At 35.1% G+C, this 15,207-nt stretch overlaps 3 protein-coding genes across 3 annotated transcripts in view; all 3 read left to right on the top strand.

Moving 5' to 3' along the window:
* LOC145232101 (NACHT, LRR and PYD domains-containing protein 3-like) overlaps nucleotides 1-14,893 on the top strand; it is a 53,936-nt gene extending 39,043 nt beyond the window's left edge. The window contains exons 22-26 of the mRNA XM_080096614.1: nucleotides 11,351-11,499; nucleotides 11,639-11,770; nucleotides 13,294-13,425; nucleotides 13,974-14,071; nucleotides 14,350-14,893. The gene's annotated coding sequence lies outside the window, so the exon portion shown is untranslated. The remainder of the gene's footprint in view (nucleotides 1-11,350; nucleotides 11,500-11,638; nucleotides 11,771-13,293; nucleotides 13,426-13,973; nucleotides 14,072-14,349) is intronic.
* Nucleotides 1-15,207, top strand: part of LOC145232100 (uncharacterized) — a 129,856-nt gene that overhangs the window by 81,964 nt on the left and 32,685 nt on the right. The window contains exons 10-11 of the mRNA XM_080096612.1: nucleotides 6,944-7,105; nucleotides 7,288-7,449. Coding sequence (XP_079952738.1) covers nucleotides 6,944-7,105; nucleotides 7,288-7,449 — 324 coding nt within the window. The remainder of the gene's footprint in view (nucleotides 1-6,943; nucleotides 7,106-7,287; nucleotides 7,450-15,207) is intronic.
* LOC145232104 (uncharacterized) lies at nucleotides 2,312-3,805 on the top strand. The gene is made up of 4 exons (XM_080096618.1): nucleotides 2,312-2,558; nucleotides 2,970-3,050; nucleotides 3,330-3,383; nucleotides 3,714-3,805. Exons 1-4 carry the CDS (start codon nucleotides 2,382-2,384, stop codon nucleotides 3,738-3,740), a joined length of 339 nt encoding a protein of 112 aa, XP_079952744.1. The 5' UTR covers nucleotides 2,312-2,381; the 3' UTR covers nucleotides 3,741-3,805.

Below are 15,207 nucleotides of genomic sequence, written 5' to 3'. Positions count from 1 at the left end.
GTTTGTCAATTGTTGTCTGTCACATCACAAACACTTTTGAGACATTTCTTTTGTTTATCATGGAAGAAGGCAACAGAAACGAAGATCATCTCAATTCAAATGACCAAAATCAGGTGAATAAATTTGGGTTGCAGTAATTATTTAAAAAATAAATAAAATATTAGTTTTCTTTTTGGATAGATAAATTCCAGTTTGAAATAAACATTTTTTTGGAAACTCTTCTACATTGCTTACTTGACTATCTAGTGTAGTTCTGAGTCTGACCAAAGTCAGTGGTTCTTAACCAGGATTCCAGGACCCCCAGGGGGGGTTCACTAGAAACATTCGCCAAGAGACATTAAGCCATTTTTCCATTCTGGAATGACCCCTTTTCTTTGGTAATGCACAGAATTAAGAGCGTGTTGTTAAAATTATGAATTTGGATTTATCGGAAGTGAATAAACATTCAGATTTTTAATGGACAAGTTTCCATTCCATTTTTGGGCCCACATTTGGGTCAATAAAATAAAGTACAGTTATTTATATATTTTATTCAACTTGCTTGAAGCTGAATTTGTAGCCAAACTACTAATAAACATTAACAATTCTGGAAGCTGATGTGCCGTTAACTATTTTTAGGATTTGACATTTCCTGGCCATATCATGTAGTTAAACCTCTGCCCTATCTATGTTGAGGTACGCAAATCCTATTTACTGTCTTAAATTTTGTACCGTTTATCTCTTAATACCAAGGAACACTAATGTTAGAACAAATCAACAGGCCAGAAATAAGTGATGATGGAACCAGTTATAGGGGCTCTACATGCTAACTACCTATGTTAGGGAAGAGGGTGGGATATGATTGTGCCATGATCGCTGTTCTGCATGAACACTTCAGGGCTGATCCCAGTTATGAGTTTATGTTCATCTTAAATAGTATTGGTGGACCTGTTCCCCAATTACGAAGTTAAAATGTGTAGCATACAGGGCAGGCAACGGTGCTTGTGATTTAACTTTCAATGTACTACTGCTGATGTAGCTCAGTTGGTAGAGCATGAGTCCCAGAATGACTCCTGTCATGGGTTTGAATCCCACCGCAGGCTAAATTTTTCTAGCCTATGTCTTGCTATATGGTGGTGAATGCTTGGTAATGGTGATCGGCTGATTCAGTATGGCGCCTTCAATGGGCCTGGCGTACTGTGATTTATATATGAGTGTACCTTGATTGCTGGTCTACATAGGCAGTTTAGGGCTGATCCCAGCTTTGAATTTTTGTTGATCCTAGTTTTTTATTAATGAGATAATTTGCGCAGTTTTTAAATAGTTCTTAGCTTCTTACAAAAGATTATAAATTTTAAGAACTAGGGTTGGGTCTGCATCAGTTTCTGATAAATGCCATTATAAACAACACACCACAATTGATGATGGGTTGCGCTTGATCTATTTTTCAGTCATTACTGGGTTATTAAGTTGTATATTTCCATTCCATTGATGGGTGACTGAAAAGCTACCAAAAAGATTGTGGTTTGAAGTGTGCTGAGGTGTTTGTTGTAATAGATTATGTGATAAGAACATATGACGCTAAAACCTGCAAGTTATCACCTAAATCTTTCCATGTTGATTAAGATTTTGATAGAAGTTATTTTATTTGTTTTGTTCATTTTTCTTATATCATGGATATAATGTGGCCACTAATTTTGAAAGTATAGGTTAAATTATGTAATTACAATTTTGCATTTTCCTCTTTGTTCTTTTCATTGTCATCAAATTATTACATGCTGTTTGCTAATTGCTTGTACACATTTATAAATTGCCAATATAGAATAGCCTCTTTTCTGGAGCTGAAATCGATTTAATGTGTGAGAAATCTAGATTTTTGCTGTGTTTTTAGAATGCATCAACAAGTGGACAACACTTGGCGTCCACCATCAATCCTAACCAACCATTCCAACTCCAAGAGCCAGAAATTCCATTAAACTTCCACCAGACTCATAACCCAAACAACAGTCTTTATTTCAACCAAGCTGTTCCTCCACCCCAACAAACAGGTGCATGGAATCAGTTTGATGCTGCAGCTGTGAGAAGAAATATTTCACATTCTCAGCAATTTCGACATCAGACATCATGGAACACTCGTCCCACCTACTCCTATGCAAACCAGCAACATTATGCTGCAGTGAATCCAGCTGATATGGGAGCACAACCATATGTCAATCAACAAACATATTCTCATCACTCCAATTTTCAGTTAAATGTCCAACAATATTCCGCAGTTAACCCAGGTCCAAGTGGTTTGCAGCAAAACCACAATCTGTCTCATTATTACCCCCAGCAGTTTTCTCAAACATGGTGGAACCAGCCACCACCTGCACATAGCCTATACTCACTAGGAATACATCAAAATGTTAGCTCTTCATACCAACAATCTGACAATCCGGCTCCAAGTGGAAGAAATCCATGTAACACTGCACATCATAACTTTGCCCAACAAATCGAAACATCGGTTGCAGCACAACCAACTGCAACACGGAACATTTCCCATGAAAGGCAACAACAAACTCCTCAGCAGCCCCAAGCAGGTAAAGTAATATGTAACGAAATAGGTTTTATTCCTAAGGAGTGTGTCAGTTTAATTCATGTCTAGTCTTTTCAGTGCACTAGAACCAGCACCAGCCCATGTTTTGGTGAAAACTTGATTTACTATTATAAATAGCATCCTTAGTTATAAACAAAAAGAGTATGACATAAGTAAGGAATCAAAATTGAAGCTAATCTAATTGCAGAATCATTTGCTGTTTCATAGCAATCCCACAACATTTTTAAACTTTTGTATTTTGAACTATGGAAATGTTTGTTCCCAAGTTAGTATCAATTTTGCTACAAAAACAAAATGATTTAACTTGCTTGTTATTATGCTCCCCATTATGGTAAATGTGTGTAAAACGGGTCAACATTTTGTTTTGTTTTAACTTGATATATTATCTACACAGAGCCATCAGGAACAACAGTTGAGCCTCACATCAGTGGTGTTTTCCACAATCCTACCTTTAACATTTCTGGACGCGACACAAGTAAGTTTATTCTAGGTGGAAGTGTGAAACGTTTTCATATGTGCTGCTTACCACAAAGGAAAGGTTTCTGTGGTGTAATAGAACTATAAAGACAACCAGACATATGTCACTTGTGTTTGTGGTCTGCTTAGGTTGGTGGTGTCTTGGGGGTTTAATTGTTGAAGACAAGAGTTACTGAAAACCATATCAAAAGCTTATTAAATGATCATTCGACTACAGCACTATGAGAGGCTACTTGAGGATTAGGAAAATGCAATTGAATTATTATGAATTGTTTAGATACAACTGGAACAACTTCGGAACCACCAAGAGCTGATGACAGATCTGACATTGGTGAGTTAAAACAAAGCAATCTTTAAAAATTTTGTGGTTTAGTTTTTGTAGTGGGTTACTCATTTAGTATGCAAAATTTTGACTAAAATCGGCCAACTCGTCAACTTTACAGCCCCTAATATGTGTTGAAGTGCATGTGCCCCTGCAGAATGAAACCGTCTGAAATTAACTCCATCCTTTTAATGTTACAAATACACTTGATGGAGACATTTACTGAAATAACTTTGTTGCAAACAAAAAGTGTTGCCAGCAAAAATTTAATGGACTTTGATCTTGCTAAGTTTGTTTTGACTTTCGTTTGTTTAAGTTTTTTTTGTGTTTATTTTTCAGATTTACAAACTGTTAAAAATAATTTGAAAAAGTCAGCTGAAGATCGATGCTCATCGAAAAACTTTCTAAAATTAACAAAACAGAAAATTGAGATTTGTCCGATGGAAATAACAGACAAACCAAGTAGAAAAATTCAACCAGCAGAATATGAGACACCTAGGAAACAGAGGAAACTTGCAAAATCATCAAAAAACTGGGAAGAGGAGGGACATTACAACAGAAGAAAGGATTATGAGACGATTAATTTGAAAGATGAAAATAAAGTTCCAGTTGAAAGTCTATTTCAGTTAGCCAAACAGCAAGCAAGTGAAAATGGTGAATGCCAAGGAAAACATGAATGCCAAGGAAATGTGGTTGCCCTGATTGGACAGCCAGGAATCGGAAAAACAACACTTTCCAAAGTTATTACTGAGAATATACTCCATGATAAGATGGAAAACATAACAAATATGGATTGGGTATTTTACATTTCTGTCAAAAATATAAACTTTCAAAAACCAGTAATGCTGGTAAATTTTCTGTTGAAATATTCACTTGGCAACACTGAATACAATATGTTAAATGGTGATGGATTCACTGCTTTTCAAGAAACAGTACTCAAAGAGATTTTATATTCCAAAAATGTATACCTTGCTTTTGATGGCCTTGATGAAGCTTCAACAGAATGGGAAATGGAGTATAAGGGTGGTGTGAACTTACGTGAAAAAAACAACGCCTTGCTTTATTTATTTGGTCTTATGAATGGAGACATACTACCTAATGCAAAAAAGCTTTTTACATCCCGCCAAAACCATTTTTTCTCCATTGATGCAAATTATCGGCCGTCATTTGTGGCTGAAGTTTTGGGTTTAAACATAAAATCTCAAGAGAGTTTGTGTAAACAGATTTGCCCTGACCAGAAAGATGAAGTGTGGAAAATCATTGAAAGCAACCCAAACTTATCTTACTCATGTTATGTGCCAGCTAAATGTGTGTTTATTGCATTTGCTGTTTGGAAAAGTCTTAAGGAGGATTCTAGTGAACGATTACACTCCCTAACTCATGTTTTTGCACAAGGGTTTAAGTATTATTTTGCTGATGGATTTGTAAAGGGAAAAGTCAAAGATGAAAAATACATGGATAAAATTGCTAAGTTGGCATGGAATGGATTCATTAAGAAAAAAACTGTTTTTAATAAAGTAGATCTGGACAATGTGGGGATTGACATGAAAACATTTACTGACATACTTTCAGCTTTTGTAACAGAAGAAAATTGGGGAATGAAAATTCTTGACTGTGACAGAAAGTGCAATTTTTCACATTTGATTTGGCAAGAGTATTTTGCTGCTTGTTACCTTGTTTACTTTTTAAGTGTTGATGAGTTTCATAAACTGATTCCTCAGTTTAAAAGTAACAGATGGGAGGTAGTTACCAAGTTTGTGTTTGGTCTTTTTAACCTAAAAGTCAGTGAAGTTGGTAAAACTTGTTTTCTGACAACAAATCAAACTGAACATGAATTCCTGGCTAAGAAAACTGAATTACTGAAACTTGCTTGTAATGAGATGAAAGTAAAACTAAAAAACACTAAAAACATGAGCAGAGTAAAGCTAGTGCAAGTCTGCTCATGGTTGCAAGAAATTAATAATGAAAAAATTTATCAAGAAGTTGCCGCATTTTTGCCTTTGAAGATATATTTAACTGGCAACATACTTTTGACTGATGTGTCAAGCATTACAGAAGTGATGAGTTTTTCTAAAACCAAGCATGACATCAAGATTTCAAAACACTGCAAATTTCCTCATGGCAGCTTAAAGGAGTTTTTAGGAAATTTAGGGAAACCCAACATACAGGTTTGTGAAACAACAATTACACAATATTTATGATAGGTTGGTTGTGTAAAGCAAAATATATTGTGATCTGTGTGGTACAGTAGCAAATTAGTTTGCAATTATTATTGCTTTCTTCTTAAAGAGGCTCGAATTGTTTTTTTCTAGTTGTTCCAATCGCTTGCTTAAGAATAAGTGCTTTAAACTTATTTAATTTTACACATGTTGTGTAGTTAGTTTTTTAAATATCAAAAGATTGTCCTAGGTATACACAGCAGTCCACCCACAGGACCCTAAAACATTTTAAAAATGGCTCCGCTTACTAAAGTAAATGGCCCAGAAATTTTATTCATCATATATGGTGCATTGTAAAGTACTTTAAAAGATTTTTAACTTTTAGTTTGATTTACCAATTTTTTACCCCTTTTTATGCTTTCTTATGCCAAACTAAAGCTGTAACATTTTTGTCTCTACGGTGTCAGACAGAACAACTAGAATTGTCTTTGCCACAACATAGCTTCTTAATATGCTTCACTATTTTATTTCAAGAAGTTTCAATTATTTTCAAACAGGCCTTGGACACCAATTTTGAGGTCAAAGTTCGATTTTTGAGTCTTTTTTCTTATACTACTTTTGTAAATGCATGTAACGCTACAATGATGCAAAATGAATATGGACTAAACATTTTGGGTCGGCGTTTTAAATTTGTTATGGGTTTCCTTCAAATATCTTGATTTTACTCGATTTTTCTTTCCTGCAGTTTGTCCACCCTCTTTTTCCATTAAATGTTTAATGGATTTGTATGAACCTTGCACAGATGGTAGATATAGTTATGTAGGCTTGCATCCCACTTTGTTTGTCTTGACAACCCCAGTATTTACCCCAACAGCCCCCTAAAATGTTGTTTTTTTCTTTCCAAAGTTTGTCCGACACGTTGGGAGGAGTGCGGCAGGGAGGAGCATTTTGCTTAAAGTGCCTCTAGTGGGTAAAATTTTTAACATTAATCAATTGGGACAAAATTAAATTTTACAGGACTCTTGATTAAGTCATTGTGGTTTCTTATTTTAACTGTTTGAGTGTAAACCCCATCAGTTACCCCACTAACCTCCTAAAAACACAAGTGACCAAGAGAATTAAAACCCATATTGAATGAAATTTGGACAGCTTGTAGAAACTCCAACATTTACACCACCACCCCTGCAACATTAGGCTGACAGTAATGAACCACTCTATGCTGGATGGTTTGTAAATTGTGACTGTTGCCTATTTAACATTGTCCAGAGGTTTACTTGAGTGCTAGAACAAAAATTAAAAACTACTATTTATGGTGGTGGTGGTGTTGGCTTGTTGTTGACATATATATCATAGCTGTAAAGAATTTTTAACATTTTCAGAGATTTATAATAATTATACAATCTTATTCAGATTAAATTATTGGATCTTGGAGGAAACAAAGTCACTGATGAAAGTGCATGTGCAATAGCTTCCTGCATTCATAATATTGAGGAACTGGATCTGAGGGATTGTCAACTGACAAGTGTTAGAATTTATAAAATTGCAGAAGCTATTTCCTGCCTTTCACAACCAGTAAGTTTCAAAACAATGCAATGGCTAAAAATTAACTAACATGAACCTAACTAGTTTTTGTTGGTAAAACAATGTTGGCTTTATAGGTTTGTTGACAAACCCTAGATGTAGGTTTATGGCTAAAAACTATTACAATTTTGGTCCTTGTTACCTATTTCCCACAAATATGTTTTGTTTTGCAGATTAAATCATTGAACCTTAGTTTTAACAAAGTTAATGATGAAAGTGCATCTGCAATAGCTTCCTGTATTCATAATATTGAGGAACTGTATCTCAGGGATTGTCAACTGACAAGTGTTGGAATTTGTAAAATTGCAGAAGCTATTTCCAACCTTTCACAACCAGTAAGTTTTAAAACAATGCAGAAGTTAATGTATTTTTTTGTATTTTGCTTGTTTCTTAAGTTTATGTGCGAGTTGTGCTTTTTAAATACTTTAATTTTAATCAAAAAAATCTTGAGTTGATTGTTTTGGTCACAGCCACTTAATTTTTTATGCAAATAATAACAATACCTCTGTAAACATTTAAACCGAGGCAATATAAAAACTTTCATCAACTTATGAAATGTACTTCTTCTCTTTCTGTCCTTTTCTCAAATGCTGTCTAACTTTCTGTTTTTTTAAGAAGATCTCTGTGTCTTCCAATGGTTGACTACTTTTTTTGTACTTTTAATTTAATATTATATTTTTCGCTGTCTGCCAGATGCATTCTGGCATAGGAAGAAGGCAACATTGATTCAATGTGCTCAGTTAGTTGTCACTCGTTGTGGCAGGGACCCTCTATATATAAAGAAAAAATGTTGCTCAAAACACCTCTAGTGGTCAAAGTTTCAAAAATTGACCAATTGTTGATGAAGTTTTTAAAACCCTATTAGTTACTAGCCTCCTAAAATGGGTTACTTTTGAAAAGTGTCCTTTTTAAATAAAATTTGGACAGCTTGTAGAATTTACTATTTAAAGGTGTCAATTGCTACGTTTAACCCTGGTGCTCCTACATTTATCCCACTAGCCTCTAAATTGGTATTTTTGTAAACAATATTGAAATTGCATGAAATTTAGATAGCTTGTAGAATTTACCACTTTTATGTAGATGTTGGTGGTTGTGTTTCATCCTATAGCTTCAACATTTACCCCATCACTATTTTGCAACAATAGTAAGCATACAAAACTGCCTTAATAAACCACTCCATGTTGACTTGTTTGTAATTTGTGGCTGTTACCCAATTTCACATTGCCCAGAGGTTGTTTGTGCGATATCTTGTGCAACAAGGGACTGGGAAGGAAAGAAATTGTCCATTATTTCGGGTAGCATGATGTCGTCAAACCATGACCTAACATATTTATGGCAGTGATAAACTGTTTATGATAGTGGTGTTGGCTTGTTTGTACATCGTAGCAGTAAAGAAATTTTATCAATTTCAGAGATAGATTTATGACAATTATACTTTCTTTTACAGATTAAACTATTGCATCTTGGCTTGAATAATGTTACTGATGAAATTGCATCTGCAATAGCTTCCTGTATTCATAATATTCAGGAATTAGATCTAGGGAAATATGCATATTGTAAACTGACAAGTGTTGGAATTTGTAAATTTGAAGAAGTCATTTCCAAACTTTCACAACCAGTAAGTTTCAAAACAATTGAGGTCGAACATATTTTGATTTAAGCTTGATTTAGTTGTTTTTAATACACTTGCCTTGTTAGGTTACAATGAGGTTTTGGCAGTAAAGTATTTTAAAATTATGATCATTGTGTTGCAAATTTATCGCATTTTGTTTATCTGATTCACAGATGAAAGATTTGACCCTTAGTGAGAACCAAGTCACTGATGAAAGTGCATCTGCAATAGCTTCCTGCATTCATAATATTGAGGAATTGAATCTGTGGGATTGTAAACTGACAAGTGTTGGAATTTGTAAAATTGCAGAAGCCATTTCCAACCTTTCCCAACCAGTAAGTTTTAGTAAAACTTTGAAATACTTGAGTTGTAGTAAGGTTAAACTATTTTTTTATGTTTAAATAATTTTAGATGAAAACACTTTACATTACATATGGTAAATTATTCTTTATGTTAAGATGAAAATTTTAAACATCTATGAAAACACAATTGATGAAAAAGCAGAAAATAGTTTGTTCGGTTGTTTGCACAACATACAAGATGCACTTTGGTTGAGAAAATCAGACACAAGTCGAGACTTTGAATCAAAATACTCAAGATTACCTGAACCAGTAAGTGAAACATTAACATAATAATTCTTTGCTATTCACATTAGGTTACATCACAAATTTATTTACATCCAGAAACCCACAGTGTGGTGGTTGTTGTAAACTGCAATGGATACCAGCTTATTGCTTCAGTCAGTGGCAAAATCATTTGCTGCTACTAAAGAAACCCAAACTAAAAATAACCTTCTTGCAAATGGATGCCTGCTGTGATGAAGGGAAAATAACATGTTCTGCTGAAGGACATAATAATTACTGACATATTAAATAAATTGAAAAGGAAGCAAAGAAAAATATTGTTTGCTTGTTTCTGCAACAACCTTGTTGTATATGAAACAGACACAATTGCAGACATCGGATCCAAGTGCTGAAACTACCTGGAACAGTAAGTGATAGATTTTGTTTGTTTGTAATTTATTCTGTTCTGCCTTGTATATCTCAGTGTCGACCATTAACTCTTCTGTTCAGCTCATTTTGTTCAACAAATTCAATCTCCAGGGAAGGAAGATGAACTGCTGAATTCTCGTAATCCTTGCAAGTAAGGTTTGTCATTCTCAGACACTTGTAGTTTTCTTCAACTGTCTGTTTACTGTTAATTCCTTATTTTGTGCCATTCAATAATTTTCATGTTGTCTGTATTCCTTTCGGGGTAAAACTTAATACAAAGTTTTGTCTTTGTTATTAACCTATTGTTTTCAAATGTACAACCTTGTGCCTTGTGTCAATTTAAATGCACTTTGTGCACAATTTTGAATTGCTATGTTGTCTTTAACTATTTAAATTTTTGTTACTATGTATAAGGTTTTTGTGGAGATTAGCATACAATATAACTGGTCTAAGTATGATTTCTGGAATTATTATTTTTTACTGTGCTTTGTTAACTGAAAATTGAATAGCAACATGTTGATAGGCCAAAGTCAACTAGTGCTATGTATATATGTCATGAACCTTATGCTGTAATCAGGTTGTATTATATTTGAACTTGCAGTGATAAATGTTACTTACCTTTGTGTGTGTATGTGAAAACTTTACCTGATAAGTGTTTATGTGCCACCCTGACTTTGCAACTAAAACCTGAGTTTTGTTCTGTGTATATTTCATTTTTAAATTGCACAGAATTCATTTTTCCTGTTTGTCTGGTTTTTATTTTCCATTTTTTTTTCACCCAATGTATAGACAAGTGTCACCATCCAATATCTAAGTTCCACTCTATTACCTAAAAACTTATTTAACCAAATATTTTTTGCCAATTTTACAACTTACACATTATTTTATAGACAGGAAGACTTCTTCTACAAATGACCCACAATCCTTCACTCTAGTGGTGGTCACCAACATTCCACTGCTGTCAAGCTCTTCTTCTTTACAGTCTCCAGGAAAACCTAAAAATGCAAGTAAGTCATATTGTTTTATGTTCTCTTTGCACATTGGTTTAGTTCAGGGAATTCTTAAACTAAGGACTGCACTTTCAGTGGCATAAATACTGACATATTCATTTAGACCAGTGGTTCTTACTCTTTAAGCTGTAGGACCAGTAAAATTTCAAATTAATGTTTAGGTCTTTCATGTTTTAATAATTTAAAAAAGTCTGTAACATTACCTGCTAAATTATGTGTCCCCTTCCCTGAAGAGGATACATTTTGATTTTACTTGATTTCTCTTTATTCTTCTCTGCAGTTTTCTGACTTGTATTGCTCTGAAATGGGTTTAGATGGAACTTACACAGATGGTAGATATAGTTATGTAGATGTACCATCCGCTTCGTTTGTCTAGATAACCCTACATATTTACCTGCTAGCCCCCAAAAGGGTAAATGTTGTTAAAAACAACTAACGTTATGAAAGAAAACATGGGACTCAATACCATAGAAATGTAGAGAATATATTACCATTTTAAAATAGGTTATAGTGTATGTGCAATGGCAAAATGTCCTATGCCACCCTTCTAGTTTTCAATCATTAATTGTACTTTCGAAATCTAGATTTATTGTCAATGTTTTTTAACACAGCTTTTTTGCAGCTCCACTCTCCCGTTTATCGTGCACAGGAAGACGTCTTCTACATATGACTGACCCTTGCTCTAGTGTAGTTCTACACACCAAGCTAGCCAGCTCCTGCTCTTTAACTTGGACTTCAACATTTACAATCTCCGGAAATGTGAACTTTCAAGTAAGTGAAAATATTTCACTGATTTAGGGTTAACTGTGATAATAGAGTTGGTGTTAAAGTATTTTTCACTTCATAATTTCGTTTTTATTTTGTTTTCTAGCATTTACTGCTGAATTACAATCATGTTGCTCTTTTTCAGGGAGGGCAACCTATTTGCCGCATCACAGATTTTTAACCAACTCCTGCCAGTTCTTGTTTCATGATATTTTTGTGACTTTTTTATCATCAATTACGTAAATGTCCCACAATTTCCAGAAAGATTGACATTCAAGTAAGTAATGATTTAGAATGTATTTGCAAAACTTTATTTGGTCCTAGGATTGATTCACTGTGATTTAACACCAAAGTCTTCTCTTCAGTATAAAAAGTAGAAAATATTGTCCATGAAATTTGTCCTTTTCTAACGAACATTAGATATACTTTTAATACATTGTAGTGATGGGACGATACCAGGTTTTGAAGCGAATACCGATACTGAGTACGAGTACCACATGTATATACCTTTGATACCGAGTACGATTACCGAGTACTTAGGTCAGGGGTATCCAAAGTGCGGCCCATGGGCCAAATATGGCCCCCGGCGAAACTTCACATGGCTCGTGGCTGTTTTTTTAAATGGTGTTGCGTATGGCTCGCAATACTTTGGATTAAGTTTTTGTTGCGACATCATGCAAAAGCTTTCCATGGAACTTCATTTACCGGTAAAAAGGAAGTGTACATGGTGCTGACGTCACAAAATCCCACAATTTCCTCCAATACAGTATATTTCTGTTCTGATTCTATAAAAACGTTTGCCCGCGGGCGTTCTCACCTGGTAAAAATTGGCCCTTATTTAAAAAAGGTTTGGACACCCCTGGCTTAGGTATAGTGTTGTACTTAGTTGTATATCAATGGCTAATTTATCTTCCATGGTTGGGGTACAGGCGTGCACACACACATGCTGAGAAATGTAATCACCATACAAAAGCGAAAAAAAATATGTAATCTGGCTGAACTTTTTTTCCAATTTTGTGCTGTCCGAAGCAAATGTTGGCATAAAGTTGCCCGTATTCTTATGGTGTAAATCTGTCTTTGGTACTCGCATGTTGGAATCAAAAACTGAGGCAAAATAATTCGATACCGAGTACGAGTATCGATACCACTGATATCGTTCGATACAGGGTGCTCGTCCCATCACTAATGCATTGTATTGGTAAAGTCCTTGGACTAAAATCAAACCCCCAAAAAATAAAACAATTCGTGTTTTCATTTTTTTTTGTTCCCTGCAATTTTATTTGGACCTTTAGTGATGAAGGTTACTCACCTCTATTGTAGATTAAACGCAAATAACGCAGCTAAACTATTTATGCTTGCTTAGGGATGGGCCAAAACTGCAAATGTTCTGTTTGGTCGAGCACATAGCATCTCATGTACAGCTTAGCTCGATGCATTGTGACGCCACAACAGTCCCACTTCCATGCTAATTTGTAGATTTTCAAGGTCTCTTATGTCACCAGCGGTGTATTAAGTTGTACAGGCCCCAATAATGCGCATCATTTTAACATCTAGCGCATTTTAAAACAGTCATTTTGTGCTTGGATACCCTTTTGAACACTAGTTTCGTACACAGGGCATGGATATGCAAATTTATTGCTCCGTTCTCAGCAGAGCACCGAGCATCAAAAACAGCCATGCTCGGTACCAATTACTCGGGTTCTGGCTCGGCTCAGCCTATCCCTACAATTAAACAAAAATCATTGAACCAAATTTATATTGTCCGTTTTTCAACTTTACCCAATTTATTGTCATCAACAGAAATACTTCTACTCCACATGAATGGTAATCCCTCACACCAGTGCTGGTCACCAACACTTCAGTCAAGCTGATGATGTTTAACTTCAACTTGGACCTGCAAGTGTGATCGTGATTTGAAGCGACATAAAACCGGTTGGTTTATATTTTAAAACTTCAGAGTAATAATGAAATACTTAAGCAGTGTTGCAACTAGCAGGAAATTTAAGAAACAATCTACCAATATTGTTGGTCCAAAAAACATTGTGATTTTTCATGAGCACTTCAATCAGCCATGAACCAAAAAAACTACAACAGTGTATGTGCGATGTGCAAAGTCATCTTCTAGTGCAGGGGTCTCAAACATGTGCTGCCCTCCAGTGGTTTTTGTGCAGCCCCCTTTTAAGCATTTTAACTTGGGTTTTAATAGAGGCCAAGTAAAGATTTTTAGTTGAACTTGGTAACAAATGGTAACAAACTTATTCTGAAGTTTATTTTCAGTCGTAAATACAGAGACCCATGTTCTAGTTGATTTTGATGATGCTTTCGTAGCTGGTAGATATTGTCATGTAGAAGCTCGTTAATTTGGTTAGGTTTGGTTCTAGTTATTTAAATAGAGTGCAGTGAATCCATCGTATTTAAACGATCAGTCATCAATTTTACAAAAACTTTCCAATACAATTAATCTCATGTTTTGTTTGCAGGTTTCCAAAGTTACCTAATCATCTTCCATATTTTCCTGAACGAGCTGCAAAGTCTGATTCTTATCTACCAAGATCACCAGTGTATAAATTCATCGGATGTAAGTGTTTGTGCTGATTTTTGTTTGTTAACTTCTATTCTGGCAATAACCTGTTCAAAACTGGGATTTACCTCAAAATTTTGGCCCCTAAAAACCCCAAAAAATGATTAGGTTTTTGGTTGTTCAAAAATCAGGTTAAACTTTTGCATTTGAGATTCAGATTTAAACCAATTTGCAAATTTGCTGGGAGGCAGAAACCGGCCCTAACCTGTTTGAAAAAAAATTATTGCAGCGAAATCTGTTCGAACATAACTTTTATCTTTTCATGTTTTTTTTAGATTTCATTTTGTGGCTTTTTCTGGTGACTTGAATCTCTTCTTTGGATGTTCGATAATCTTTACTCTTCTTGTTTTTTTATTGGTTGTTTTTTTATGTGATACATTTTTGTCTTTTATCAAAGTTTACAGAGTATACCCAAGGATTTAGATCTAGCAAGTGATCAGTCGTTACACTGTTGTCATATCCTTTATAAACAACATATACCGTTCCTACTAATCATCAAATAAGTTTTGCCCCTATTTATTCTATTCCCACCATTCTTTAACCTTGTGAGCATTCTGTAAATTCATCATTCCCAACTCAAAGCGTGTTTACTTATCTTACTGGTGATATGAGTGTAGTGGTTGACACGCGAAAGCATTAACATTATGAACTTAAAAAATTGCCCAAAGCCACATATGCCATTTAAACGTAGCGTATTTTTGTGTGTCCTAAATTTCATGTTTGTGTTGGTGATTTAGTGTTCCCTGGTGAAATTTTGTACCACGTGTTTTGCGCTATATAAGAATTTGCGTTTCGTTTAATAAAACACTTCACACTCTGCACCAGATTTGCTAGCGGGCCCAAAGAAGCCCGGCCCGAACCCGAAACGTTTTTGAGAAGCCCGTTTAGGCCCGAAATTTTGATTGACAGTTCTATATCCAAGAGAAAGACAATAAGCACAATGTGCAATAGCAGACAATGGCGTAAACAATATGTTTTTGAGTAGGGTGGGCATTAGGTCAAAGCCAGAGACTTGTTGCTTAGCTGAGTGATTTTATTTTAAAAAATGGCAGACACGGGACGTAAAGTCAGGCCCGTTTTCTGACAAATACCTAAGCCCGAACCCGGCCCGACTTGCAACTCTGCTCTGCGCT

This window comes from Phallusia mammillata, chromosome 6 (genome assembly GCF_965637545.1).
Source record: "Phallusia mammillata chromosome 6, kaPhaMamm4.hap1.1, whole genome shotgun sequence".
NCBI classification, from domain to species: Eukaryota; Metazoa; Chordata; class Ascidiacea; order Phlebobranchia; family Ascidiidae; genus Phallusia; species Phallusia mammillata.
This window is presented reverse-complemented; position numbering and strand designations above follow the sequence as displayed.